Source organism: Canis aureus, chromosome 22, assembly GCF_053574225.1.
Source record: "Canis aureus isolate CA01 chromosome 22, VMU_Caureus_v.1.0, whole genome shotgun sequence".
Taxonomy (NCBI): Eukaryota; Metazoa; Chordata; class Mammalia; order Carnivora; family Canidae; genus Canis; species Canis aureus.
Window position 1 is genome coordinate 11,295,156 of NC_135632.1, and position 25,417 is coordinate 11,320,572.

The window sequence follows — 25,417 nt, forward strand, 5'->3', positions numbered from 1 at the left end:
TTGGAATGAAATAGGAGTCAAGTTTTATTCTTTGCAAATGGAATTCCAGTTGTTTCAACACTCCTTTTTATTTTAAGCCTTTTCTTTTCCTATATAATTGACTTGGCTTTGGTCAAAAATCAATTGACTGAATATTTATGAGTGATGGTGAAATCTCTACCCTGTTTCATTGATCTTAGATCAATGCCATACTTTATTACCAGGGATTTATATTAATCTTAAAATCAAGTGGTGTTAATTCCTTCAATTTTTATTCTAAAATTATTTTGGCTATTTTATGTATTTTAATAGAATTATAATTCACATATAACATATTAGCTTTAGATGTACAGCATAATGATTCAATATTTGTATACATTGTGAAATGATCACCAAAATAAGTCATTACCATCTGCCATCATACATACTTAGAAAAATTTTAAAGAATGTTCTAATTTTTTTGCACAATTTTAGTAGTTTCCTGTCTGCTGTCCTATATGACATTTGCTTAGATATAAATGTGGCATAGGACTACATACTGACAATAGACGAAAGTGATAACTAGGATCATCAGTGAGGGCAGGGAGCTCAAAAAAGAGAGCCCCAAATGTAGAAACCATAATCTTTGGAAGCATCTTATGTATTAGAAGTAGTTCATTCCTTGTTGTTCCTGATGATAAGGCTACAGATCTTCTAAGAAAAACATATATCATAGTCTGTGACCCCTGATAAGAAGCAGGAAAGTAAATTTCTTAGAAAGAATTCCATGCAAATCAAGTTTAAAAAGTATTAATAAATAAACAGTTACGGCATTTATATCTCCAAGATTCACTTAAAGCTGAATTGTGGGATAAGCAAGGTTTTGCACTGTGTGTGTGTGTGTGTGTAGGTGTGCAAAAAGCATTTTGATTTGTGAAAAAAGTTGTTGATAAATACATTGAGAGAAATTATGTTTCCCTTTCAGAGAGGTCTAAATAATAAACTCTAAATTGCCACTCTGACCAGATATTTTATGCCTTAAACTTTTTAGTGGCTTAGAAAATGTATTTCACTTGACCTAAAATTTTTAGTGTTGATCTCTATATAAATATTTATGTTAATAAACTGACCATTTTGAAATTTAAGACAATATTTATCCCTTTGGATATGGTCTTACTATTTTGATTAGAAGAATATGTTAGAGAAATCTTATTTTATATATAAGCTTTATATTGACATCTTTCAACTAGCAAGTATTTATCTAATTCTTATTTCTTTTTCAATGTTAGGGATTTTTGCCGTCAGGATGAAAACTGTGATTATTATTTTAGTATGGATGCAGATGTTGTTTTGACAAATCCAAGGACTTTAAAAATTTTGATTGAACAAAACAGGTACTACGTAAGATTCATTGTCAATTTATTTTTAAAATGATAATCATTTTCTGTGTCCATGTGGACATATTGTGCTTATATATCTATGTTTAGTGAATTGAGGGAACTCACAGGAAGTTATTTTCTGTGTCTTAGAAACTTTCAATTCTGAATTAATTAGTTTTCTTTTGAAGAAGTCAAATAGAAAACAACCCAATGAAAATTAGAAGTATTTAATATTAGTTATAATCATAAATACAGTGTTATCAATCATATTTTTCTGTTTAAAGCTTGATGAAATTATATATCTGTAAAATTTAGAATTTTAAAATTTTCCATAGATACTTTTAAAGTAGAATTTCATAACTTATGACCTAAAAAGTTATTGCAGAGTTCTAAGTTCTTAGAATTTGAAAGAAATTTCAGAGATCTGTGATTTTATTTAGTACTGAACTAATAATTATTACTTGGCAGTACTTATTTTTATTTAATGGAATTGAAGTGTGAAAAAACATTGTCTATACCACCTTATAATGATATTAATCATTATTTATTATATTACACCTATTGCTACTAGTAGTTTATTAATCTTCCTACGAATAGCTCACCTTTAATGAGTGCTTATTAAGTTCCAGGTATTGTTTTTAAGTATGTTTACATATATTAACACAATTATTTCTCTTAGCAAATAGAATGGTTAGCACTGAAATGTTAGAATTACTGGTTTTATTTTGCTGAGTAAAATATATGAGAAATCCGTTATGCTATACTCACCTCCTCTATATGTAATATGATTTGCCAATTTGAGAATTTAGTTATTACTTCAAAATCTAAGACCTCTTAGTATTAATCAGTATATACGGCCCCACTGTATTGAATTTATAGATATAAATTTCAAGTAATTTTTCAAAACATATGAATAACGTTTTGACCATTTGGCAAGGAAAAGTGGTTAAGCTACCATAGAGATATGGGATAGAGGTGCAGTTTGTAATTCTTAAAACCTAGTGGAATTCAGTAATATTTACTTGAATTTGTAGTGTTAATTGCCCATTAATTTGATTTAAATTTAATATTGTAGTATGCACACTTTTAAATAATATTTATATGTTTCTATTATATGACACTTTAATGAATTTAATTTGATGAATTTGTACTATGTATTTAACATATATCCCTTTTAATATTAATCCGATATTTTAAACCTTGTAAAAAATAAAATTCCCTTGTAAGTAACTTAACTGCCATCTGGGGCCATTGCCCTTAAAGGGCTAATAAAACTGAGGCTATTTCTCCAATTCCATAAATTTCTGTTACTGATCATAGGTTTAGGTTCATATGGTCCCTGTGGTTCTTGCTCTTGTATTCAAGCATATAGTTTGCAGAAAGAATTTACATACACCAAAAATGTAAGAAAACAGAAAGAGATGAAAAAATAAAAAAAGAAAAAAAATAATAAAAAGAAAAAAATATTGTAAGATGTAGTAGACTTGACTGAAGGTTAGAGGGATAAGGGATGGGTCATATCTTCAGTCATGTGGCTTTCCAGAATCTCATCAGCTCTCTTTTCCCTCTTTTCCTGTCTCTACAATTTACTGCTTTGCTGCAGATTTTACTCCTTCAGTGATATCGTGTAATTCATCATCCCCCAGCCACTATCCTGGTAAAGTAGTTCCCCCTTATCCACAGGGAATATATTCCAAGAGCTCTAGTGGATGCGTGAAACCACAGATAGTACCAAGCCCTATATATGTTTTTTTCTAACATAAAGTTTAATTTCTAAATTGTGCACATTAAGATATTAACAGCAGTAATAGGACAGTTATAATAATATACTGTCAAAAAAGTTATATGGATGTGATCTCTCAAAAAAATATCTTTTTGTTCTGCATTCACCCTTCTTGTGATGATGTGAGATGATAAAATGTCAACGTGATGAGATGAAGTGAGGTGAATGACGCAGGCAGTGTGAATTAGTGTTAGGCTACTATTGATCTGTTGCTTCATCAGAAGAATCCTCTCCTCTGGACCATGGTTGACCCTGGGTAAATGAAACTATGGAAAGTAAAAGCGTGGATAGGGGGCCTTACTGTAGTTCGGTACTCAAAAACACTGAGGCACACTGCAGATGGATTTTGATTTCCATTTCTTTGCCCAACCTTCTTTGGAAGGCAGGTGAGATTATAGGTTACAAGATTTCTTAAACTATGTATTTGAGCTTGTCAGTTATCACCATTGAATTATTCCTTAAATTAACATAGTATATAAATTCTAATTTATACTACCATTCCTAATATTATAGACATTCTAAACAAAACAAAACTTAAGTGTTTTTGGTTAACTTTTCATTTTAATAGGAACCAGGGAAGAGAAACCAAAATCACTATTTTGCATGATGTGTATTTACAGACTATGTTTCACTTTTCTGTAGGTAAGGGAAAGGGCACACATGGTCTTCACAGGACTAGAGTGTTATGAAATAGTTGTTGGTGTTTTTTTGTGTGTGTGTGAAAAACACCTGGTTCATAAACTTCCTCATGGAGTTGTGTGAGCTTTTCTTAAAAATTGACACCACTATAATTAATTTCATTTCAAAAGTAATTCTAGGGGTGCCTGGGTGGCTCAGTCTATAAATCATCCCTTCAGCTCAGCTCATTATCCTGGGATCCTGGGATTAGCCCCTCTTCTCACGGGGCTCCATGCTCAGCGGGCAGTCTGCTCTCCCTCTCTCTCTGTCGCTCCCCCTGTTTGTACTCTCTTGCTCTCTCTTTGTCAAATAAATAAATAAAATCTTTAAAAAAAAAAGTAATTCTAGAGGAACCTCAGATTTTGTTACTTCATTTGGGAAGTATTAACACATTTTCTTAGGAAAAGTAGATTTTCCTAAGAAAAAAATCTGACATATTTTGAATTTGTAACGTGTGCTTGTCTCAAAGGGACTACTTTCCTGGTAGGTAGTCAGACAGAGTGCTATGGCAATTACCCTTTATTTTGTTTTTTTAAATAGTTGAAGGACCAGAAGAATGTCCAGTGTTGCCAGGGCTAGCACAACCCATTTTAAAAATTTAAAAAAAAAAAAAGGAAACATACTTTAAAGTAATTCAGGACTTAACTTTAGGAAAACTGGCTTATTTACAAATATCTCAGCTCATCTTAATTCATTTTTTTATTCAACAGATATTTATTGGATACTTCAATGCACCAGGGATTTTTATGTATTCTCAATGACAATGAAAATATTTGATTTCGTTTTGTATAATTTCTGAAATACTTAAAATAAATAATTAAGGTAGTTTGAGTTATTCGAATATAGTTAGGTACTTTTAAAAGTCATTTTTATACTTTCATTAGCACTTTCAATTATTGTGCCTTTTTTTGTTACTCTTTTTAAGAAACATCATTGAAAATTAGCAATATGCTTATTTAAGAAAAAGTGGAAAGAAATTCCTGTTTCTCTTTTATTTTACTTTTAGGATTTTGGATTCACTACATATGTATTAAATGAACTGTAGTGTTGTATGTGCCATGCTAAGTCCAAAACACATAATTCTGTGGTAATTTAAAAATAAATAATCACGTGGATTTATTTTTCTCTCATTCTGTCTTTAGAAAGATCATTGCTCCTCTTGTAACTCGTCATGGAAAGCTGTGGTCCAACTTCTGGGGAGCCTTAAGTCCTGATGGATACTATGCTCGATCTGAAGATTATGTGGATATTGTTCAAGGGAATAGAGTGTAAGTTACTTGATCAATCTTGTAATGTAAAGTGCCACATAATCTTATGTGGTCTTATTAACATTACCTTTTCTTCATGATTAATGGAAATCCAAAAACCTGGAGATCACTTGGAATCCTGAAATACTAGTAAAACTAATACTACAAAGGTCCGTTTTTGAAGTCCTGAATCTTCTCAGGAGCAAACTTACTATTGTGCAAAATACAAGAGATGCTACACGGTAGGTATGTGTAGCCATCAGATGGTTGTCAGAAGGCTAATATTATTTAGTTAAGTTTAGAAAAGGAATTTCGTTTAGCTAATTTAGTGCCTGGGATGAAAGTTGTTTTGATAGCCTTTCAAATTTACAATAAACAAACAAAAACAATAACCAAAGGCTATAACTTTCCAACATTTCCTATTGCAAGAGTTTTCTGTGTGAAATAGCTAATATTCTGCTTCAAGATCAGTTTCTTCACCGGTATCTGATTTCCATTTCCAGAGTTTGAAAAGAATATACTTGCTACAAAGTGTGTTCATAATTGATATTTATTTCAGAGATAACAGTTGATATTTTTTTTTAGAATAAAAACTAATCACAATTGATGTAGTGTTTAGGTAGTAATAGAGTGGAATGTTATCCTCTTTCTTCATACAGATGATGGAGCAGTGACCGAGATGTTAAATGCTTTGCCTAATTTTGCAGATATATCAGTTAAAAAGGGAAAACATTTTCTCATGACTAAAGATATGTGCCCCTAAATTTAGAATAGAAGCCCCACACACTTTTTGTTGAACAGTTGAGTATTAAAAAGGTGTTTTGCTTGTGAAAATAGTAAATTTGAATAATATAAATATGATAAAAGCTACTGTTAGCTGTAATTAAGCATGATAGCTGAGAAAACACTCTTCAGATCATACTGTTTTTTCAAAGTACTTTTATTGTCTCTGGGATGATTTGTATAGACCAAATGCCTGATATTGTCTGTGGGTATAGCAGAAATAAGGGTTTCCAGAAGTAGAATAGAAAATTTATATTTAATTTAAGTTGCTTTAGGCAGTGGTAATACTTTGTACAGCCTCCTGTCACAGTTGTTTAAAGTGCAAGGAAAAAAATATGTGAGAGGCTTTTGATCTAGTTAATACAAGAATGTACTTCATGTCCAAAAGCTACATGAAGGAATGACATCTTATGACATGTATGTACGCAGGTGTGTACGTGTGTGTTTGTTTCTTCAAAACTGAGACACTCCATACTGCCAGTGATAAATTTCTGAATTCAGATGACACATTGTGTATCTTTTATGGCTATTTCCTTTGAGGTTCATCTAGCAAAACAAAATGAAATCACATTCCTTTTAATATCTAACTACATTTCCTTTGTCAAAATCTTTCCTTTCTGTTCTCTAAAAGCGATAGGCATATGCCTTTAGGCTGAAACCTTACTTGCTATTCTTAGGAAATGAGTCATGTGCAGAGTGAGAAGACAAATGTGGGAAAGGATGAAGGACAAAATAAAGTATCTCCCAATGCTCATGTTACTTCTAGCTATTTATTTATTCCTATCTAATCTTTCTCGAGAAATTTGAGTTGGCTTAGTGAATTTCAAGAGAACATATTTTAGGGGAATTTTATGCTGTATGTAGTGGTATGCTGGTAAAGGTCAAACAACTGGATCTTGGGCTTGAGGGACACCCTGATTTGTAGTGTTTACTAATTTCTGTGGTATAAATGCTTCTGCCATGGCTGATTTCAAGCTTCGAATGTGAAGTCACCGAGTATAGACTTGGAAAGTGAAGCTAAGTGCTCTGAGGAGCCAGTGTGAGCTAGTTGTAGTATACTAGGTTGTATGTGACTATTTTTGCTATCAAACTGCTTAATCCTAAATGGAAACACTTTTTGTACAATAGAATATTATATTCTAACTACAATAATGAGATGAAGGATTACTGCCAACATGCTGAGAAGATACCAACCCTATAATAAAGTTTATGTAGGGAGATAGTGATTTATTACACAAAAAGGTAGTGTGTAGCAGGTGATGGTCATATATGTGTGTGTAAGTATGTTAAATGTCACTACATGTGTTTGCGTTTGCAGCAATTTGATTCAATGATTTATATATACAAAATTTAAAAACATACAAGGCCTTTGTTTTAAAAACATAAAAATAAACCTTAAAATAGCTTTGCGCAGTGGCAGTATCATAGCCAATGAGGTTTATCCGAGGCGCGATTGTTGCTAATAAACCTTAAAATATTTTTTATTTGTGGTATTTTGGAATGTCTTGTCTTTACTTTCAGAGGGATATGGAATGTCCCATACATGGCTAATGTGTACTTAATTAAGGGAAAGACGCTTCGATCAGAGATGAATGAAAGGAACTATTTTGTTCGTGATAAATTGGATCCTGATATGGCTCTCTGCCGAAATGCTAGAGAAATGGTAGGGTATACAATGTTGGCTTGCTTGAATGTTCTTATAAAATGGCTTGCTTTACCAGTGGATGTGTCATTGTGTTTTGATGCCCCTTTTCTTTCTAATTTGTAAGTACTAGCCAATTTTTTTGGTTCTGTATTGAAAAATTGGGAGCAATAATGTGTACATTTACCTGTAGAAACAGTTTGGAAAATGTTAGGTCCATGCTTAGGCTAATTCATAAGCACCAGCAAAATTTCAGTCATAAATATGGATTTGTTACAAGTCAGCTTTACATGTTTAATAATTCATCTTCACTTCCACTTGAAATTTTGTAGTGTAAAACTGACCTAATTAAAATTAATTAGATAAAGCCTGGGTGAAAAAATCACTTACACATTTAAGAACACATTTTTGTTCTGAAATCAATGTCCATTATTCTCTTTATCATTATAAACTACATACACTCCTCAAAGCATTTCCTTAGCACTACACTAAGAGAAGGATGGTGATATGTAGTATATTTCATGTGTGAAAAGCAATGATTCATTGCTATTCTACAAATGTACTTTCATTATAAAAGTTCAGTGATTGTAGAAAGTAGTCTGTTTTTCAAAATGTGTAAATGTTTTAAAACACGTTTACATAGTTTTCTATTTTAAAATGACTAGGTTATTTTACTCAAATTTATATAAGCAAATGTGATTTGGGGAAAATCAGAAAAGTTGGCAAGTATTTTTTTCTAGTGCAATAAGGCATGTATTGTTTGAGTATATTTGTTCTTCCCACAAACCTGTGTGCACTGTTATATTGAGTATCGTCAGTACTCGTGATCGTAATATGTGCTCATGTTCTGCTAATTTGACTCAACAGCGCATCCTGGAATGGCCTCTCTTACACATTTTTTCCTTTGTCTTAATTTTGTGTCTAATGAAAATTCTACTAAGGAATGAGCTTGGATTTATGTTTGACAAAAAAAAAATGAAAGAGCTGGAGTTGTTTCTTTGTGTGCGCTATAAGCTTTGCTTGTTATGCATGTTGTCCATGAAGGACATTTCAGAATGTCAGCTTTTGATCAAGGGCTGCTAATGTTATTTACCTAAGAATACCTGAGAGAGTGTGGGTGTGCAGGTCAACTTACCCAATGCTTCTCTTCATTTTAGACTTTACAAAGGGAAAAAGACTCCCCTACTCCGGAAACATTCCAAATGCTCAGCCCCCCAAAGGTGTTATTTTTATTTATTTTTATTTATTTTTGTTTATTTAATTAATATTAGATACTGTATTTTGCCTAGCAGTAAAATTTCTTTAAGAGTCGTCTTTCCATTTAGCACGGTAAAATTGGTTCTTAATTTGTGTATGTGTGTGTATGTTTTGTGTGTTGGGGGTGGGCATTATGTGAAATTCAGCCCAGTTCTTTGAGCTGATTTACATCATTTGGTGGTTGATGAATGAGAGAGAAAGTTAAAGCCAAAACCCTTTCACTAGTTTTTCTAGTTTTGCTTTGTTTAAGGGAGAGAAGAAGTAGGAGTAAATATAACGTACATCTTGATTAAAATGAGATTTGGGTACTCTTCATTATTATAATTTTTTATTAATAACTAACCCTTTTTACCATTAAAACAGGTACAAAAAGAAACAAACTCACCATAGTGGTGTTTGCCATATTTATTTGGTTTGGGCAAGGATATAAGACTGGTTTTCTTTAGCTGCCTTTAATGAACAAGTAATTTCTGTGTTCAGTTTTTAAACATCAAGACAATAAAAATAATGATACAGTCTGATGAAATAATATTGACATTTGAATTCTTGTTTAAAAATGTGACGTTTTCTTTGAAAGGGAAGGAAGCCAAAAGAGGTACAATTCATTGCACTTTGGTGTCTCAAAAATATTTCTGCTTTCAAACAGGATTTTTTCCCCCTGATGTCTACATCTAGGATCAATGAGAAAGGGACAAAAACAGTCATTCTTCTTCTTTTTTTCAGTTGAGTGTCAGTGCTACCAATTAGTTTTGTTTGCTGTTTGAATACATAATTAATAAAAAATTTATTTCTTTTATGTTAAATCATGCATGTTTCATATGAAAAATAAAAATGCATGTTCAGGAATAAGATAAAAAAGTTGAATATCTCCTACATATTTGTCCTATGGTTAAGTGTATTTTCTTGTATTTTCCTCTAGGATTGTTAATACTATTATTTTTTGGCACATAGGGTGTGTTTATGTACATTTCTAATAGACATGAATTTGGAAGACTTTTATCAACTGCTAATTACAATACTTCCCATTATAACAATGACCTCTGGCAGATTTTTGAAAATCCTGTGGTATGTATTTCGTACTCATTTATTTCTTTTTTTCCTATAACTATAAATAGATGTAAATCAAGTGGATTAATAATAGGAAAAAATGTGATAAGAGTCTTTAAAAAAGTTTAAGTTTAAAAAACAGCTTAAGAAATATAATTGTCTTTAAAAAATAATATAATTTAAAATACTATTATTTATATTCTTCTTTAAAAGATATATTTCTTGACCAAGACATTTTTTTTAAATTAAGACATATATTAGGTGTGGGGAAAGGAATTCTAAGTCTATGATTTCTCTCAATGTTTCTTTTTATATATTTAAAAGCATATAAAAATTATAATTATGGTTTGAGAAAAACTGTTTACAATTAGCTCACCTATGACAATATTATGTTTTAATTTTCAAGAAAAGAATTCACAAAATTAGTTTGGGAAAATACGTTTTATTTTATCATTTTATTTTTTGTATAACAATTTGGTTAATGTACACACCAGAGACACCCAGAAAAGATTACAGAGTAAGTGGATTCAGCATATTTAGAAAGTCTGAAGTTGAAGAAATTATTTTCTTCTAACTCTAAAATTATTTCTTATCTTAAAGATTTGAATCATACAGGAATTCATTCACTCCTTTTTTGTTTTACTGGAGCCTGTTTCTTCAGTCAACTTAAAACGTATATTCAAGAGAAAATACTCCCTTTAGTAATCATCTCTGTAATGCTACTGTTGGGGTTTTCCCCTCGTCGTTAATAAGAGTTTTAAATTACAAAGACTCAATCCACCTGATCAGAATTGTCCTTTATTTTGTAGGAGTAGTTGACATCCAGGATAGTAAATTTTAATGGTCTCTGAAGACTCTGTTGGGTAGAAGAAGAATATCTTTTGACATTTTTGTATTTTAAAAGTACTTTCATTTCATTTTAGCTACATATCTTCAACTTTCACAGGAGTATAATTAAAAAGGCTTTTTAAAATGGTGAGGGTGGAATTACATATTTTACTTTGACACTTGAGTCTCTCTGGGTTATTTTGAGGAATAGAATTATTTTGTTTCTTGGGTAATATTAGTTCCTGAAAAAAATATCCCAAATTATATCCTGAATTATAGACTTTTGTGTCAGAATTCATATCTAAGGAGAATATGAAATGAAAACATGAGAAGTAAGTAGGAACTGCTTTCCTTTCCATGGCTTCGTCTTGTTTTTGGTAAATTAGCCTTATCAGTATGCTTCCTGAGGGATTTCGAGTTGAAATTTAACTAATGACTTTTGATGATTGTCCCATTGTGAGAACTTAGAAATGAGTAAAGTCACAGTTTGTTCAATGATATTTGAAAGGTAGCCTAAAATGAGAAGTTAATGCCTTAATGTAAGATCTTGGGGTTCTTTTTCCTTTTACTTAAAATCAATAATGATAGATAGAAAAAAAACTTAAAGATTCTGAAATGTTATGAATGACTTTTTTTTTTTTTAAATTTCCCACCTTGGGGAAATCCCTGGGTGGCGCAGCGGTTTGGCGCCTGCCTTTGGCCCAGGGCGGGATCCTGGAGACCCGGGATCGAATCCCACATCGGGCTCCCGGTGCATGGAGCCTGCTTCTCCCTCTGCCTGTGTCTCTGCCTCTCTCTCTCTCTCTCTCTCTCTCTCTCTGTGACTATCATAAATAAATAAAAATTTAAAAAAATATATTAAAAAAAAATTTCCCACCTTATTTTGGAATCAGAGAACTAATCAATATTGAAGGGATTAATGAGATAATATAGTAATTTGATTCTTATAATTACATACTACATATAAATGAAATTTATTAAAGAATTTGAAGATAACTGGTTCTTCCATATCAAAAATATCTGAGCTACATATAAGCAGAAATGTGCAAAACTAAGAATGGCATTTAAATTACCAAGGCCTCTATGAAATCTGACCTCAAAAGATATATTTCAGAAAATATTTTCTGAAACATATTTTGTTTGTAATTATTTTAAGTCTATACCTCAGTTCTTCCCTGCTGGCTCCCTGTTTGTACTTTGTAAAGAGAAAATTAAAAATTTTGTTAAACATGTCTAAATATATTTAAGAAGAGATCTTTTTTGATATTAAATCACTCCATATTTAATATACCCTCTAAATATGTGGTTTTTAAATAAAACATTTAACCCAGGAAAAGGATTCCTTAGCTGATGTTGACAAAAATTGAGGTATCTTTTTTTTAAAAAAATTAAGATATCTTAGTATGTGGTTTATGTATCAGAAATTAGTCAAAGAGAAGAATTAGGTTTCTGAATTAACATGAAGAGAAGCTATTCCTCAACGTATGGTTCTATACCTTACTTTCAATAATTAAAAGAAAGTGTTAGTAACCCAAGATCATTCTTTGACACATATTTAAAACTGAAGTGAAGAGAAAAATTTGAAATAATTCTAAAAAATCAAAATTATTTTGGAGTAATTCACTATTAAAGTATATATAAGTAAGACCCTAGTTTATTAATTTGCTAATTTTTACTAATATTAGTTGGTAGGATTTTGTTCTTTATCATTAACTTCTAGGCACATATTTACCTATCCCTGTGTATATGCATAGACTAAAGCATGTAAATCTAATTGCTATAAGATTATTCAAATTTTAAAATCTTGAGGTATAAAACTTCATAAATAGGGGATTCCTGGGTAGCGCAGTGGTTTAGCGCCTGCCTTTGGCCCAGGGCGCCATCCTGGAGACCCGGGATTGAATCCCACGTCGGGCTCCCGGTGCATGGAGCCTGCTTCTCCCTCTGCCTATGTCTCTGCCTCTCTCCTTATCTCTCTATCATAAATAAATAAAAATTAAAAAATAAAAAAAATAAGAAATAAAAAATAAAAAAATAAAAAAAACTTCATAAATAAAAATTTGATGTTTCATAGAATGATGTGAGCATATGCAGAATAAGAATATGTATTAAAAAAACTATGGTTCCTGAAAATTCCTTTTTGTCCAGTACAGAGTCATTTATAAATTGAGCAATTTCTGAAATGGATAAACTTTGGATTTTCTATTATTTATAAAAAGATACTTGCTTTAATCTGTGCAATTGATTTTTTATTTATTTTTTTTTTGGTAGGACTGGAAGGAAAAATATATAAACCGTGATTATTCAAAGATTTTCACTGAAAATATAGTTGAACAGGTTTGTATTAATAATTACTATGATGTATAGAGCACTTTTGCCTTGTTTTTCATAAGGGAACAATGTTAATGCAATATTGCTTTAGCAGAGGATGTTGTGAAAGTGGAGAAAACCATCTTTTATGTAAAAATCATGCAGCTTAATTACAAATTTTATAGCCTTAAGGGTTATATAGTTGTAAAAATGTAGAACATGGAGATGAACAATAATTTTAAGAGCATGCCTTTTGTTTTGGCATGCTTCCAAATGTTGTAGCTATCTCAAATCACTAAAAATAAGGAAACTGGCAAATCTTTGGTGTAGGCCTTATTCAATAAAAGCTTATCTCTGAAAGAAATTGAACTTCAAGAATCTTCTCAAAGATGTTTTTTAAAAAAATGAACTATTTTAGATTAGTGTTCCAAACTATTACTAATACTTTATTTCAGAGAATGTAAGGCCTCTTTAGTTCTGAGATCCTCTGTTATTTTGTGTACTGTGAGAAAAAATAAGAATACTGCCATTTATTTTATACATATTGACAGAGCTATTTTAGACTTCTCAAGGTATCAAGACTTACTATGTTAGCATATGTCATAGAGCACTGTATGCATAATAACTTTCATTTCAATGGCAAATCGTGAAGTAAGTAATTTTAAATAGGGCAAGTCAGCTCAAGTGCAACACCAAGCTACATGTGTGCGTGTACTTGCACACACAGAGATATATAGTGTGTGAGGTGAGACACAGAAGGTGAGACAAAGGAAAATTTGCCCAGTACATATACACTGTAGTGTTACAGCTACATCACGGTGGCTGCTTGCTCAAATGTGAGTCTAAAAGATGCCTTGATTTTACGGGTGTTTAAATGCAAAAAAGAAAAAAAGTCTTAGCATTAAAAAAAAAAGCTATTATTTATAACAATAATGTCAGTAATATTGGGCAAACTTCTTAAAAAGGCATCTAAGCGAGATGAATATTGAATAATTCCATCCTGTTACTTTTGAAATGCCATTGGTTAGTTAAAAAACATGGAGTATTATTCTCTTAATGTTGATGCCTTGTTTTATAGCCTTGTCCCGATGTCTTTTGGTTTCCCATCTTTTCTGAAAAAGCCTGTGATGAACTGGTGGAAGAAATGGAGCATTATGGCCAGTGGTCTGGGGGCAAGCATCATGTAAGTTGTAATTTCACACAGAGAACTGTAATGTGTATGTGGGATAGGAGCAGGGATAGATATTTAGAGAATTTAGAGGGGATTTATCTGTTTTGTCCTGTATCTCTGACTCCTAGACCTAACTACAGGGACTAGCCAAGGCTGTCAGGGGAACTCTGGTAGCATTTAATCTATCTGGTCTCATTTTCTCATTTACGTATATAATTACACTGGATGGTTTCCACAGGTCGGTTTCTCCAGGCTGAATGGTAAGGCAATATATGTCCATTTATTTTGTGGTATTGGTCTTCTCCAGGGCCACTTTTTATTCTCTGCATTTTCACAGTGAGCTATAGTGAAAGTACCAAGACAAAGTTTATCTGGTTGACTGCCAAAGTTTTTGTGTGTTTGTAAACTTTGGAAGAAGAAATCTGTTTGAATGCCATTGGTGTAATTAGTTTTGTATTTATATTCAGTGTCAAAGACTTGGCAGGAAGTATTGCTGTTGGTGGTTCAATGTTTTTCTTTTCCTCTGAGAATCCACATATGCTCCTCCTTAACAATACCAAGGAATTCTAGGGAATACTCTGGAATATTACTGCCTCTGCTCAACTTCATACCCCAGCTAGTTAGCTGACCAGAGAGACGGAAGTTCAAAGTATGAGGAAGAACGTGAAGTCAGCAGCTTGTAGGATGATAAAAAGCAATCATGGAAGGACTTTGGGTATCATAAAATTAAAGTGGGGAACATAGCAGGGAAAGCTTGTTGTCGGTGGGTAGGGGATCCAAAGGGCAGTCAAGCAGAATCTTTGTCCATTGGGTAGCAAAGATCGTCTGAAGGGTTACTGTAAAAAACTAATTTTTCAGGAGGCACAGGAAGGCTTTGGCGATGTGTTTTATTTACTTTATAGTCAGAGCTAACATGTATATTAAACAAGTAAGAAAGGAGTCTACTGACTCTACAACATTTTGTTTCATCATTGATACATTTGCAAAGCCATGTTATCTAAGTTATTTTGATAGTTTTGCAACTAAAGCAGATGGTACACATAATTGAACAACTGTTACTTTTATGGTCTATTATGATCTTGCAGTTGAAAAAAAAATTCCAAGGTAATATAAATGTGAATTGCATGTGGACCACACTTTATGACATCATTAATGCTGTTTCTAGGATAGCCGTATATCTGGTGGTTATGAAAATGTCCCAACTGATGATATCCACATGAAGCAAATTGATTTGGAGAATGTATGGCTTCATTTTATCCGGGAGTTTATTGCACCCGTTACGCTGAAGGTCTTTGCAGGTTATTATACGAAGGTAGTTATCCTCCCATTACCCCTGTCTACCTCCTACTAGTTTTTACACAAATGTGCTATTTTATATTTTTATTGATAAGTGAATCCATTGGTTTACTTTGCTTTTTTTAGGGGTTTGCGCTATTGAATTTTGTAGTAAAATATTCCCCTGAAAGACAGCGTTCCCTTCGCCCTCATCATGACGCTTCTACATTTACCATCAACATTGCACTCAATAATGTGGGAGAAGATTTTCAGGTAATTACGGCTTTTATTTTTTACATTTTGTAAAAGAAATATATCATTATGAAAAGGCCGTTGCCTTATTTTTTTTGAAGATTCTGCTTAAATGGGATAATTTGAATTTTCCACTGATTAAAATTAAATATTATAAGCGATACATTTATTTGTTCCATCTCTTTTAGGGAGGCGGATGCAAATTTCTAAGGTACAATTGCTCTATTGAATCACCCAGAAAAGGCTGGAGCTTCATGCATCCAGGGAGACTCACACATTTGCATGAAGGACTTCCTGTGAAGAATGGAACGAGATACATTGCAGTATCATTTATAGATCCATAACTTATTTACTTTTCATTGCATTGAATTTTCTTTGGAATGGATGAACATGTCTTTGAAGTTGTGCTTGAGAAGATGAGAGGAATATTTAAATAACTTCAAAAGAACAACTTCACTTTGGGCCAAACATTCGAATAACTTTTTGTAAAAAAAAAATTGTTTGATATTTCTTAATGTCTGCTCTGAGCCTTAAAACACAGATCGAAGAAGAAAAGAAAGAAAAAGTAAAAGCAAATATTTATTTCTATGCCTTATTGTCTCTGAGAATAATGACAATTTTCTGAATTTGTGTTTCAATTGATACAATATTCAGCTACAAATGTACTAGTGACAAGAGACTAGTGATATTTTATTATTTAAAATGCTTAGGAAGAATGTTATTTATCAACATGTCAACAAAATGAGTGTAAGTGAAAATTGACAATTTTTGAAACATTGGAAAACTGGAGCTATGACTGAATTTGTATGCAACTAATTGTGTCGGTACCTTTTTGATGACCTATACAGGTACTTTTTATAGTAATTACTGAAGGGATACAAAGAACAATAAATATTACACAATGTTTTTCCTCAAGAAACTTAGTACAGGATACAACTAAGGTGCGGAGAGCCAGTTGAAAATAGTTTTGTTTAGATCGTTAGATTGTTTGTTACATTTGTATTAGAAATCAAACCCTATATTCCCTCAGATGAGTTTTCCAAGGTGGATTATATTGAGTAGGTATTAGATTTAGGAAAGCTTTTAAGCCTTTCCATTTTGTAAAGTATATCAAATATCAACTTAAGATCAGCAAGTGTCCTTAAGTCAAAACAGACTTTTGATTTTAATTCTAGAAAATAATGAGGAAAAAGAAAATTTCATGAGGTTAGTAGTAGCATTTTACGATTTTTAAAAAAACATTGTTAAGTACTTGAATTTTATATCAGGAAAATAAAGTTGGTGAGCCTTTCTTCTTCTCTTTGCCCTTTGTCTCCCTTCTTAGACAGGAGGGTTATTTACCTTTTTGTCTCTCCAGCATAGTCTGCATTTTATCCTTCTTACTCTTTTTGTTACCCTTTCTTAATTCCATTTTTTAAAAAAATTCCCCAGCACAAAAAATTTGTGACTTGATTTTTCACCATTTCTCTGAGTGAGGTTTAAATATACTTATTGTAGCTACTGTTTTTAATTTAAAGGTTAAACTTGAAAAAAAAGTTCTAAGTCATGGTGCCAAAATTCATTTTTCTAACACTGTGTGTTAGAAGATTATGAAAAATAAAATAATTTAAAATAAATTTCTGTTGGTCTCTTTATTATTGGTGATTTATCTTTAGAAGAGAATGTATGATGGAGTATCCTAAAGGAATGTCTGGATATAATAGGCTATGATTTTTTCATTTTGGTTGGTACATTTACTGATATTATAACTTAATGAAAACTCTACTTATTGACAAATGAATTGAATTATGATACCTTCAATCTCATGACTAGGGATTGTCTAATTTATTTTACAAGTGAAGAAATAGAGACAAAACATTTCTTCAATATATATTTATCTATTTATCTATCTGTTAAATATATATTTATCTGCTCAGTGGTGTTTTCCAAGTCCCCACCATGGGCCATGCACTGTTCTAGGACTGAGGATGTAGTGATGATCAAGATTATAATTACTGGAAGATGGATTTAGGAAATAAGGAAGTTGGGTTCTACCTCTTTTCCTTGGTGACACTTAATACTTGAAGTAAATTCCTATAGCCCATCAACTTTGTTGAAGAGACACGTTATTCATTATTTCTTAATTCTATTACTATACGTCAGGATGGTATTATAAATACGTAACAGCTGATATGTCACGGATGCCAGCCAGTGTGAGCAGACTCTGGTCGTTTAAAGAGTCTACCAGTGCAAGGCAGCATAATGTCCATGTGATACACTTCAGAGGAAAGACGTCTGCTCGTTGCTCGTTCTTTTCAGTTGTGGTTCACGTGCATGGCAGCCTGTAGTAACTACTTTAATCTTATGCTGTGTCTTCAGAAAATGGATCAAGGCAGCCAACTGAGCATTTTGTCTTCCCTTTTATCCCAGGTTTCATGACATGATATGAAATGTACTTTTAAAAAGAATGGTTCATAGTTATTAGGGAGAGTGTAAACAATTCCCATAGGTAGACTAGCAAATTTAAAAGGTGGCAAACAGGATTGGACAGATGAAGAAAATGGTCCCTTAAAGCCACTCAGCTCTGGCAACATCTGATCTGTTCTCTTTCTGTGAGTTCATTTTTTAAGATTGCACATATAAGTGATATGCAGTGTTTGTCTTTCTCTGTCTGACCTATTTCACTTAGTGTAATGTCCTCAAGGCTTGTCCATGCAGCCACAAATGGTAGTATTTCCTTCCTTTTTAAGATTGCATAATATTCAATATTATATATTATTCAGTACACACACACACACACACACACACACACACACATACCACATTGTCATTATCCATTCATCCATCAGGGAACACTTAGGTTGTTTCCATGTCTTGGCTATTATAAATCATGCTGCTAGAGCAAACATGAGGGTGCAGATTGCTTTTTGAGATCATGATTTTCTTTCAGGTATACTCCCAGGAATGGAATTGCTAGATCACATCACTGCTATTTTTAGTGCTTTGTGGAACTGAAATATTTTGCTATGGATATATATTTGTGTATTAATTGTTTAATATAAAGAAACAACAGAAAAGGAGAATTCCCATAACTAATTTAATTTGAATAAATGGAAGTATATTGATATCAATAATAACTATTTGTGTTTACAGGTACAGGTGTGTATATACATATATTCCCAGAGATGTTTAAATCCTCATATGTTGGCTTTTTTCCTAATTTTTTTTGATATTTTATTTATTTTTTTTCATGAGAGACACACAGAGAGAGGCAAAGACATAAAGAGAGAAGCAGGCTCCCTATGGGGAGCCTGATGCGGGACTCGATCCTGGATCCTGGGATCATGCCCTGAGCCAAAGGCAGTCGCTCAACTGATGAGCCACCCAGGTGCTCCCTAATTCTTAATGTGCATAGGAATCAATGTGAATATTTTCCTTAATATAGATACTTAATAGTATTTCAGTATATTATTTTTCTTGATTCCACCTCATTTTTGAAAATCTGAAAAACACTAATAATTTACTTGTGTTGGTAACTTACCTAGGAGATCAAACACCCTTCTACAGAATTAAAATAAGGAGAACTATTACCATATAAATGGAGTCCATTCTGTCTATCCTAATGACAGAATCTTTTTATATATTCCCTCACTCCTGTTTTCTTGTCCGTCACCTGCACTTATGAACCTCTCTGCTTGCTAAGCCCTTCAGTCCATCTTGTATGACATTTTTGGGTCCTGTTATTCATTTGGACTATGGAGTGGTCTATTCAACAATCTCTGCAAGTTGCAGGAAAAGCCAAATGCAATTTTTAGTCACAGTTGAGAGTCTCAGCAAATAGCCCTCTTTGACTAGATGTTGACTATTTTGGAAAATTAAAGTCTTTAAGACTTCATGAAAGCAGCCTTTGTCAAGCAGCAGTGTTTATCTGTGGTCTTTCAGGATAGCGAGCTACAGACTTATTTTAAAATAACTCTTTATTAAGAAAAAGCCCTGGGGAAGAAAAAAGGGAAAAATGTATAAAACTCTTTAATGATAGCAATAAATTTTGGATTAAATTTGAAGAGAAATATAAAGAAGTAGTGAAAAGAGTAGAAAACTATATGTAGACATGCTTTAAAAATGCCAAGTATGATATAGCTTAATTATTCTAATAAAAGGAACTAGAAAAATTGGAAAGATGAGTATACATGCTAGGAATGTGTGGACTTTATAAATTTTAACTCTTCCAGCTTTTTAAAAGAGTGTAAGGATTAAGTTACATTTTTGTATCATTGTTAATATATCAAAATAGATTAAAATACACTCCTGTAGGGGCACCTGGGTGGCTCAGTTGGTTAAGCAGCTGCCTTTGGCTGGGGTTGTGATCCCAGTGTCCTGGGATAGAGCACCTCATCAGGCTCCTGCTGCTTCTCCCTCTCCCTCTGCTGCTCCCCTTGCTTGTGCTCTCTGCTCATGTGCCCTCTCTCTCTCAAATAAATAAATAAAATCTTAAAATAAGAATACACTTTTGTAAAAAGTAGTGTAAAATGTAGTAGTGTAACTTCTTTGCTGATTTTTGAGATGGTGTTTGTTTTTTTTTTTTTTTAATAAATCAAGTAACCAATTATTTTGGGATGCTGCTGTGTCTCTACTGAAAAATGGTTAACTAAGAAATCTGAATCTTTATAATCTTTTGAAAGTTAAAAAGAATTTTTTTGCCTATTTAACACTACATAGCACACACATGATCAACTTGAAGTTTACTTAAGTTTTCATAGGTGAACGGATCATGCATGCTATAAATAACATAAAAGAAAAGAAAAAAATAACAAAATACTGTTTCTTTCCTTTTTTTAAAATATTGTTTCTTTCAAATCATCTTTACCCCAAAGTAAATACAGTTGACCCTTGAATAATGCAGAGGTTCGGACCACCCTCCCACCCCCATTCCCTGCATAGTTGAAAACACATGTATAACTTTTGACTCCCCCCAAATTTATTAATTGCCTACTATTTATTGGGAGCCTTACTGATAATATAAAGTCTAACATGTTTTTTTCTTTTGTCATATGTATTATGTACTGTATTCTTACAATAGATAAGCTAGAGAAAGGCAAATGTTACTAAGGGAATCACAAGAAAAAGAAAATACATTTATAGTACTGTATCGAAAAAAACCCTCACAGATGAGTGTATGCATGTTCAAACATGCTGTTCAAGGGTCAACTGAACTATATTACAAAAAAAGAATGGAAAAGGAGAGGAAAAATTTTATGTAAATTTGTGATGAGGAATTGACACCTCTCTGCTTAATTAGAAAATAATTTTAAAATACTTTTAAAAGACACACTGATTTAAGTTCAGCAACTTTTAAAAATGCAATGTGAAATGGTAGAAAAAATCCTTAAAGAAACCATGTCATTATATATAATTTTGCATCTACACAGTAGAATTTTGCATTTGAAAAAGCTCAGTAACTTCCAAGTGAGAAATGGACAAATTAAAGTGTAATTTTCTTTTGCTGAACATCAGTGATTAGATAACTGATTAATTGAAAATATATGCATATTTGAAACATGAGATTCTTATTAAACTTTGTTTTATTAAATTGTTTTCATCTGTGTTTACAGTTTCTAAATTTTATAAATCTTGCCAAATTATGACATCACAGCCCCATCTTGTGGTCAATGTAGATAACAGGCTCCACATTTTAAGCAAAAAGCAGGAATCTTAATTTTAAAAAAATACATGCTTTCAAAATTTTTTTCTTAAGGGCTAATATGAATAAAAATGATAACATTGCATGATTTTTTTCAGGAATTTTTATTTCAGTAACATGATACAATAGTTTTTTTAAAGATTTTACTTATTTATTCATGAGAACTAGGGAGAGAGAGAGAGAGGCAGAGACACAGGCAGAGGGAAAAGAAGTAGGCTCCACGCAGGGAGCCTGATGTGGGACTGGATCCCAGGACCCTGGGATCACGCCCTGAGCCGAATGCAGACGGGTGCTCAACCTCTGAGCTACCCAGGCGTCCCTGATATAATATTTTAAAGAAAGGATACCTTTTTGATACCTTTTTCTGAAGGAAGGACAGCTAGCATTATTTTCAGTTAATACTGAGGAAATAATTTGTTTTCTATTCTATACCTACTTTGTAAACTGCTAATCTATGTTCACTAGGGCATATGGGCCAGGGCTAATAATAAAATCAGTGTAGAAGTGATCAGACTCAACTACAACTGATATAGTAATTGGTTTTGAGTACACAAAATAATTTACGTTAGGACAGTACCAGAGAGTTTCATTGTGAAAATATTTTTCAAAACTTTGTGGTAGTCAAAGATAAATCACAATTTTTTTTTCTTCATAATCAGCAAAGGGCTGGTAAGTACAGCAACGAGGACAGGACTCCCGTGGTATGAAAATTGAGTGATTCAAACAAACTATGAAAGTTAATAATCTCTGTTTTAGCTCTTGAGGATTAACAAAATGTGTTCCTGCTGAAGTTGTTGGAAAGAGGTGTACTAAAGTAGAGCTAATTTACTCCAGCTCTCGTGTATTCAGGTGTTTTTTTTTTTTTTTTTTTTTTTTTTTTTTAAGATTTATTTATTTAGGATAGAGAGAGAGAGAGAGAGGCAGAGACACAGGAGGAGGGAGAAGCAGACTCCATGCAGGGAGCCCGACGCGGGCCTCGATCCTGGGACCCCAGGATTGTGCCCTGGGCCAAAGGCAGGCGCCAAACCGCTGAGCCACCCAGGGATCCCCATCGTGGATTCAGATGTTGACGACACATCCTCTCCATCTCCTTTCCTTGCACTGGGTCATCTTGGGCTCTGGCCGCTTGCCTGAATTCAGGGGCTCCTCCTCAAACTCTAGAGAGGTTTCATTGATTTTTACATTGTCCCAAGACAGCTTCTCTATTGATCTTCTGTGAACTAAGAGAAGAGGAAATTTAAAAAATATTTATGTATTATTGAAACCTAAATGATGTGCCTGTGATAGCAGGTCTCCAAAGATGGTCAACAATGAGCCATGACTTGCAGGATTCATACCTTTGTCCCATTCCCTCCACCCTGAACCTCGGTGAGTCTTCCATGAAGCAGCTCTGCACATTGTAAGTTGAGTCAAAGCCTTGCGGCTTTGTGGTCTTGGAATATTCGTTCTTAGGACGCTCTCTCTAGAATACGAGTGCCATCCTGTGGAAAGCCCATGCCACATGGAGAGGCCATGTATGAGTACTCTGGCTACCAGCTGTAGCTGGGTCGCTGTGTGATTTGGCACTTACGTGTGTGAATTATTTGGATATAATGAACCCAGTTGAAACTTCAGATGGCTACTGTCTCCATAGGTGACACATGTGATTCCCTAAGAAAAATCCACCCATTGAGCCAAATCACCCCATAGAACCATGAGAAACAGAGATAACCTTGTTTTAAGTCAGTAAGTTCTGTGTAGTTTGTTGCATCACAATAGATGTAACCAAAACAGGGATAATCGTCTATACTGCCTCTAATTTCAGCCTACTTTTCTGAGCATGTAATATATTGGGTTGATTATTTATCTTTCATTTTCTTTAATAAGCCATCAGCAATTTGAGGAGACGGCTTGGGCCATATTTAGTCTTTTCTGTTTTAGACCCTGGCATACAGTGTAGCACAGTATGCACTTACGTGTGAATAAGTAATGGAGAGTTGGGTTTTTTATTATAAATTTATTTTTTATTGGTGTTCAATTTGCCAACATATAGAATAACACCCAGTGCTCATCCCGTCAAGTGCCCACCTCAGTGCCCGTCACCCAGTCACCCCCACCCCCCGCCCTCCTCCCTTTCCACCACCCCTAGTTCGTTTCCCAGAGTTAGGAGTTTCTCATGTTCTGTCTCCCTTTCTGAAGGACAAACATTATATGGTCTCATTCATTTGGGGAATAAAAAAAATCGTGGAAAGAGAGTTGGTTTTATGTCAGGTTTCATTGTATTTGAATCAAAATGATCCCTAAAGAGAATAGGAAGGAGTTTTAAATTTAACAGCCCCAAAATAAAAATAAATCTGTTTTGGGATGCCTGGGTGGCTCAGTGGTTGAGCATCTGCCTTCGACTCAGGGCATGATCCCGGAGACCCAGGATCGAGTCCCGCATTAGGCTTCCTGCATGGAGCCTGCTTCTCCCTCTGCCTATGTCTCTGCCTCTCTCTGTGTGTCTCTCATGAATAAATAAATAAATAAAATAAATAAATAAATCTGTTTTTAATAATGTGTAATTTGGTTATGGATGTGTGAGGTAAAGACTTGAGAGAGATTGTATAGCTTGTTCTTGAATAAAGGAATAAATAGGTGGCCTCAAGTTGGATAGAATGATATACTACGATGCTGTAAAAATAAATTGATAACATTATTATCCTCAGCTTTCTATGCTGAAGGACTGAGACAGAGAGTGATCAATTTATGAGTAACCTGCTTGGTGGCCATATGTGTATTAGACTTTCAGTAAGTATTTTGAATTGTGTGAATTTGGTTTTACCTATCTTAAAACAGTTTTTAACAAAATATTTTAAAGAGCATGCTTATATAGTGACTAAAAACTGTATTTTATCATCCCATTTAAACTGAAAAGTAGTTATAAAATGGGAAAATGGAAAACAGTGCATTTTGAAACCAAGGAGGATGTGGCCTTGATGTGCATTTTCATTGGAACTACTGTTGTTACCATGGTTACAGATTGCACAGCTGTTGGGTGTGGCTTGTTGATTTTGACCAAGCACCATTTTTCAATGTCTGTGTGTTCCTAGAAATGTGATGAATAATGGAATTAAAACTTTGCAATTTCAGAGTTATTGACCTGTATGAATCTGGTAAAAAAGAAAAAAAATGAATTGTGATGGAGATTATGTCAGAAAAATCCAGAATTTAGAAACTTTTTGACTGCATAACTAATAGATTGAATAAAGCAGACATGGGTAGCAGTATTTTTATACAAAAATGGAGGAGATATTATCTACTTAAAATTGGTTAAGATATGGCAGATCTGAGACATTTAAAAGGTCACAGTGAATTCAAGTGTGTAAAGACTTGGGAGACAGCAATGAGATTCAGGAGTTATAATCAATCTAATTATATTTCAAAACAAGAATATGACATGGGGCACCAGGGTGGCTCAGTCAGTTGTGTCTGCCTTTGGCTCAGGTCATAGTCCGGGGGTCCTGGGATTGAGCCCGACCAATCCAGCTCCCTGCTCAGCAGGGAGTCTGCTTCTCCCTCTCCTCTCCACTCCCTATCTCCATCTCTCTCTCTCAAATGAATAGATAAAATCTTTAACAAAACACACACACACAAAACAAGAATGTGACAAATGGGCATAAACTCACATCTCACTTGCCATTGATTAGATGGATCACATCTACTAATTAGGGACATTTGACTTTAAGATGTCAGATTATTCTATTATTTTTGGAAAGTATGTTGTGTGCACTGTTTTTCAGTTTCATCCTTCAACAGTCTTTCTCACAAATATTTAGTCTAATGTTACACGATTGTTTAAGGTCTAAAATGAGTACAGAACAAGAAGTGCAGAAAAGGTACTTGTCTATGTGACATGCCTAATTGGTATCCATTCTCAGATGCTTGTAGCCCAGAATCTAAATCTTCAACGATGGTTTACTTTTGTGACAGTTTCATGTGCTTTTCACAGAAAATCCATATGCCTCCCAGGTTTCCCACTTACAGGTAGAGCCATGTGATTGCTTTGGCCAATGCCTTATGAGCAGAAGCGATGTGGATCACTCCCAAGGCCAACCATGTTAGAACCCCGAGTAGGGACCCTTAAAGCATATATATTGAGATGTCTG

General features: G+C 33.4%; 1 protein-coding gene, 1 long non-coding RNA gene and 1 other non-coding gene across 4 annotated transcripts in view; 2 read left to right on the forward strand and 1 right to left on the reverse strand.

The window, feature by feature from the left end:
* Positions 1–17,226, forward strand: part of PLOD2 (procollagen-lysine,2-oxoglutarate 5-dioxygenase 2) — a 94,234-nt gene extending 77,008 nt beyond the window's left edge. Inside the window, exons 11-20 of one of the 2 annotated variants that reach the window (XM_077864793.1) lie at positions 1,248–1,352; positions 4,941–5,066; positions 7,350–7,491; positions 8,628–8,690; positions 9,679–9,792; positions 12,874–12,939; positions 13,991–14,095; positions 15,249–15,395; positions 15,506–15,631; positions 15,799–17,226. In XM_077864793.1, the coding sequence (XP_077720919.1) occupies positions 1,248–1,352; positions 4,941–5,066; positions 7,350–7,491; positions 8,628–8,690; positions 9,679–9,792; positions 12,874–12,939; positions 13,991–14,095; positions 15,249–15,395; positions 15,506–15,631; positions 15,799–15,954 (1,150 nt within the window). In that variant the 3' untranslated portion in view covers positions 15,955–17,226. The remainder of the gene's footprint in view (positions 1–1,247; positions 1,353–4,940; positions 5,067–7,349; positions 7,492–8,627; positions 8,691–9,678; positions 9,793–12,873; positions 12,940–13,990; positions 14,096–15,248; positions 15,396–15,505; positions 15,632–15,798) is intronic. The other variant, XM_077864794.1, reaches the window with a different exon arrangement.
* Positions 7,231–7,364, forward strand: LOC144294420 (U4 spliceosomal RNA). Its single transcript, XR_013361804.1, has one exon. It is a non-coding gene; the product is annotated as a U4 spliceosomal RNA (small nuclear RNA).
* Positions 17,227–21,378: 4,152 nt separating the features above from the next.
* LOC144293760 (uncharacterized) overlaps positions 21,379–25,417 on the reverse strand; it is a 40,249-nt gene continuing 36,210 nt past the window's right edge. The window contains exon 4 of the long non-coding RNA XR_013361011.1: positions 21,379–22,510. This is a non-coding gene — a long non-coding RNA (uncharacterized LOC144293760). The remainder of the gene's footprint in view (positions 22,511–25,417) is intronic.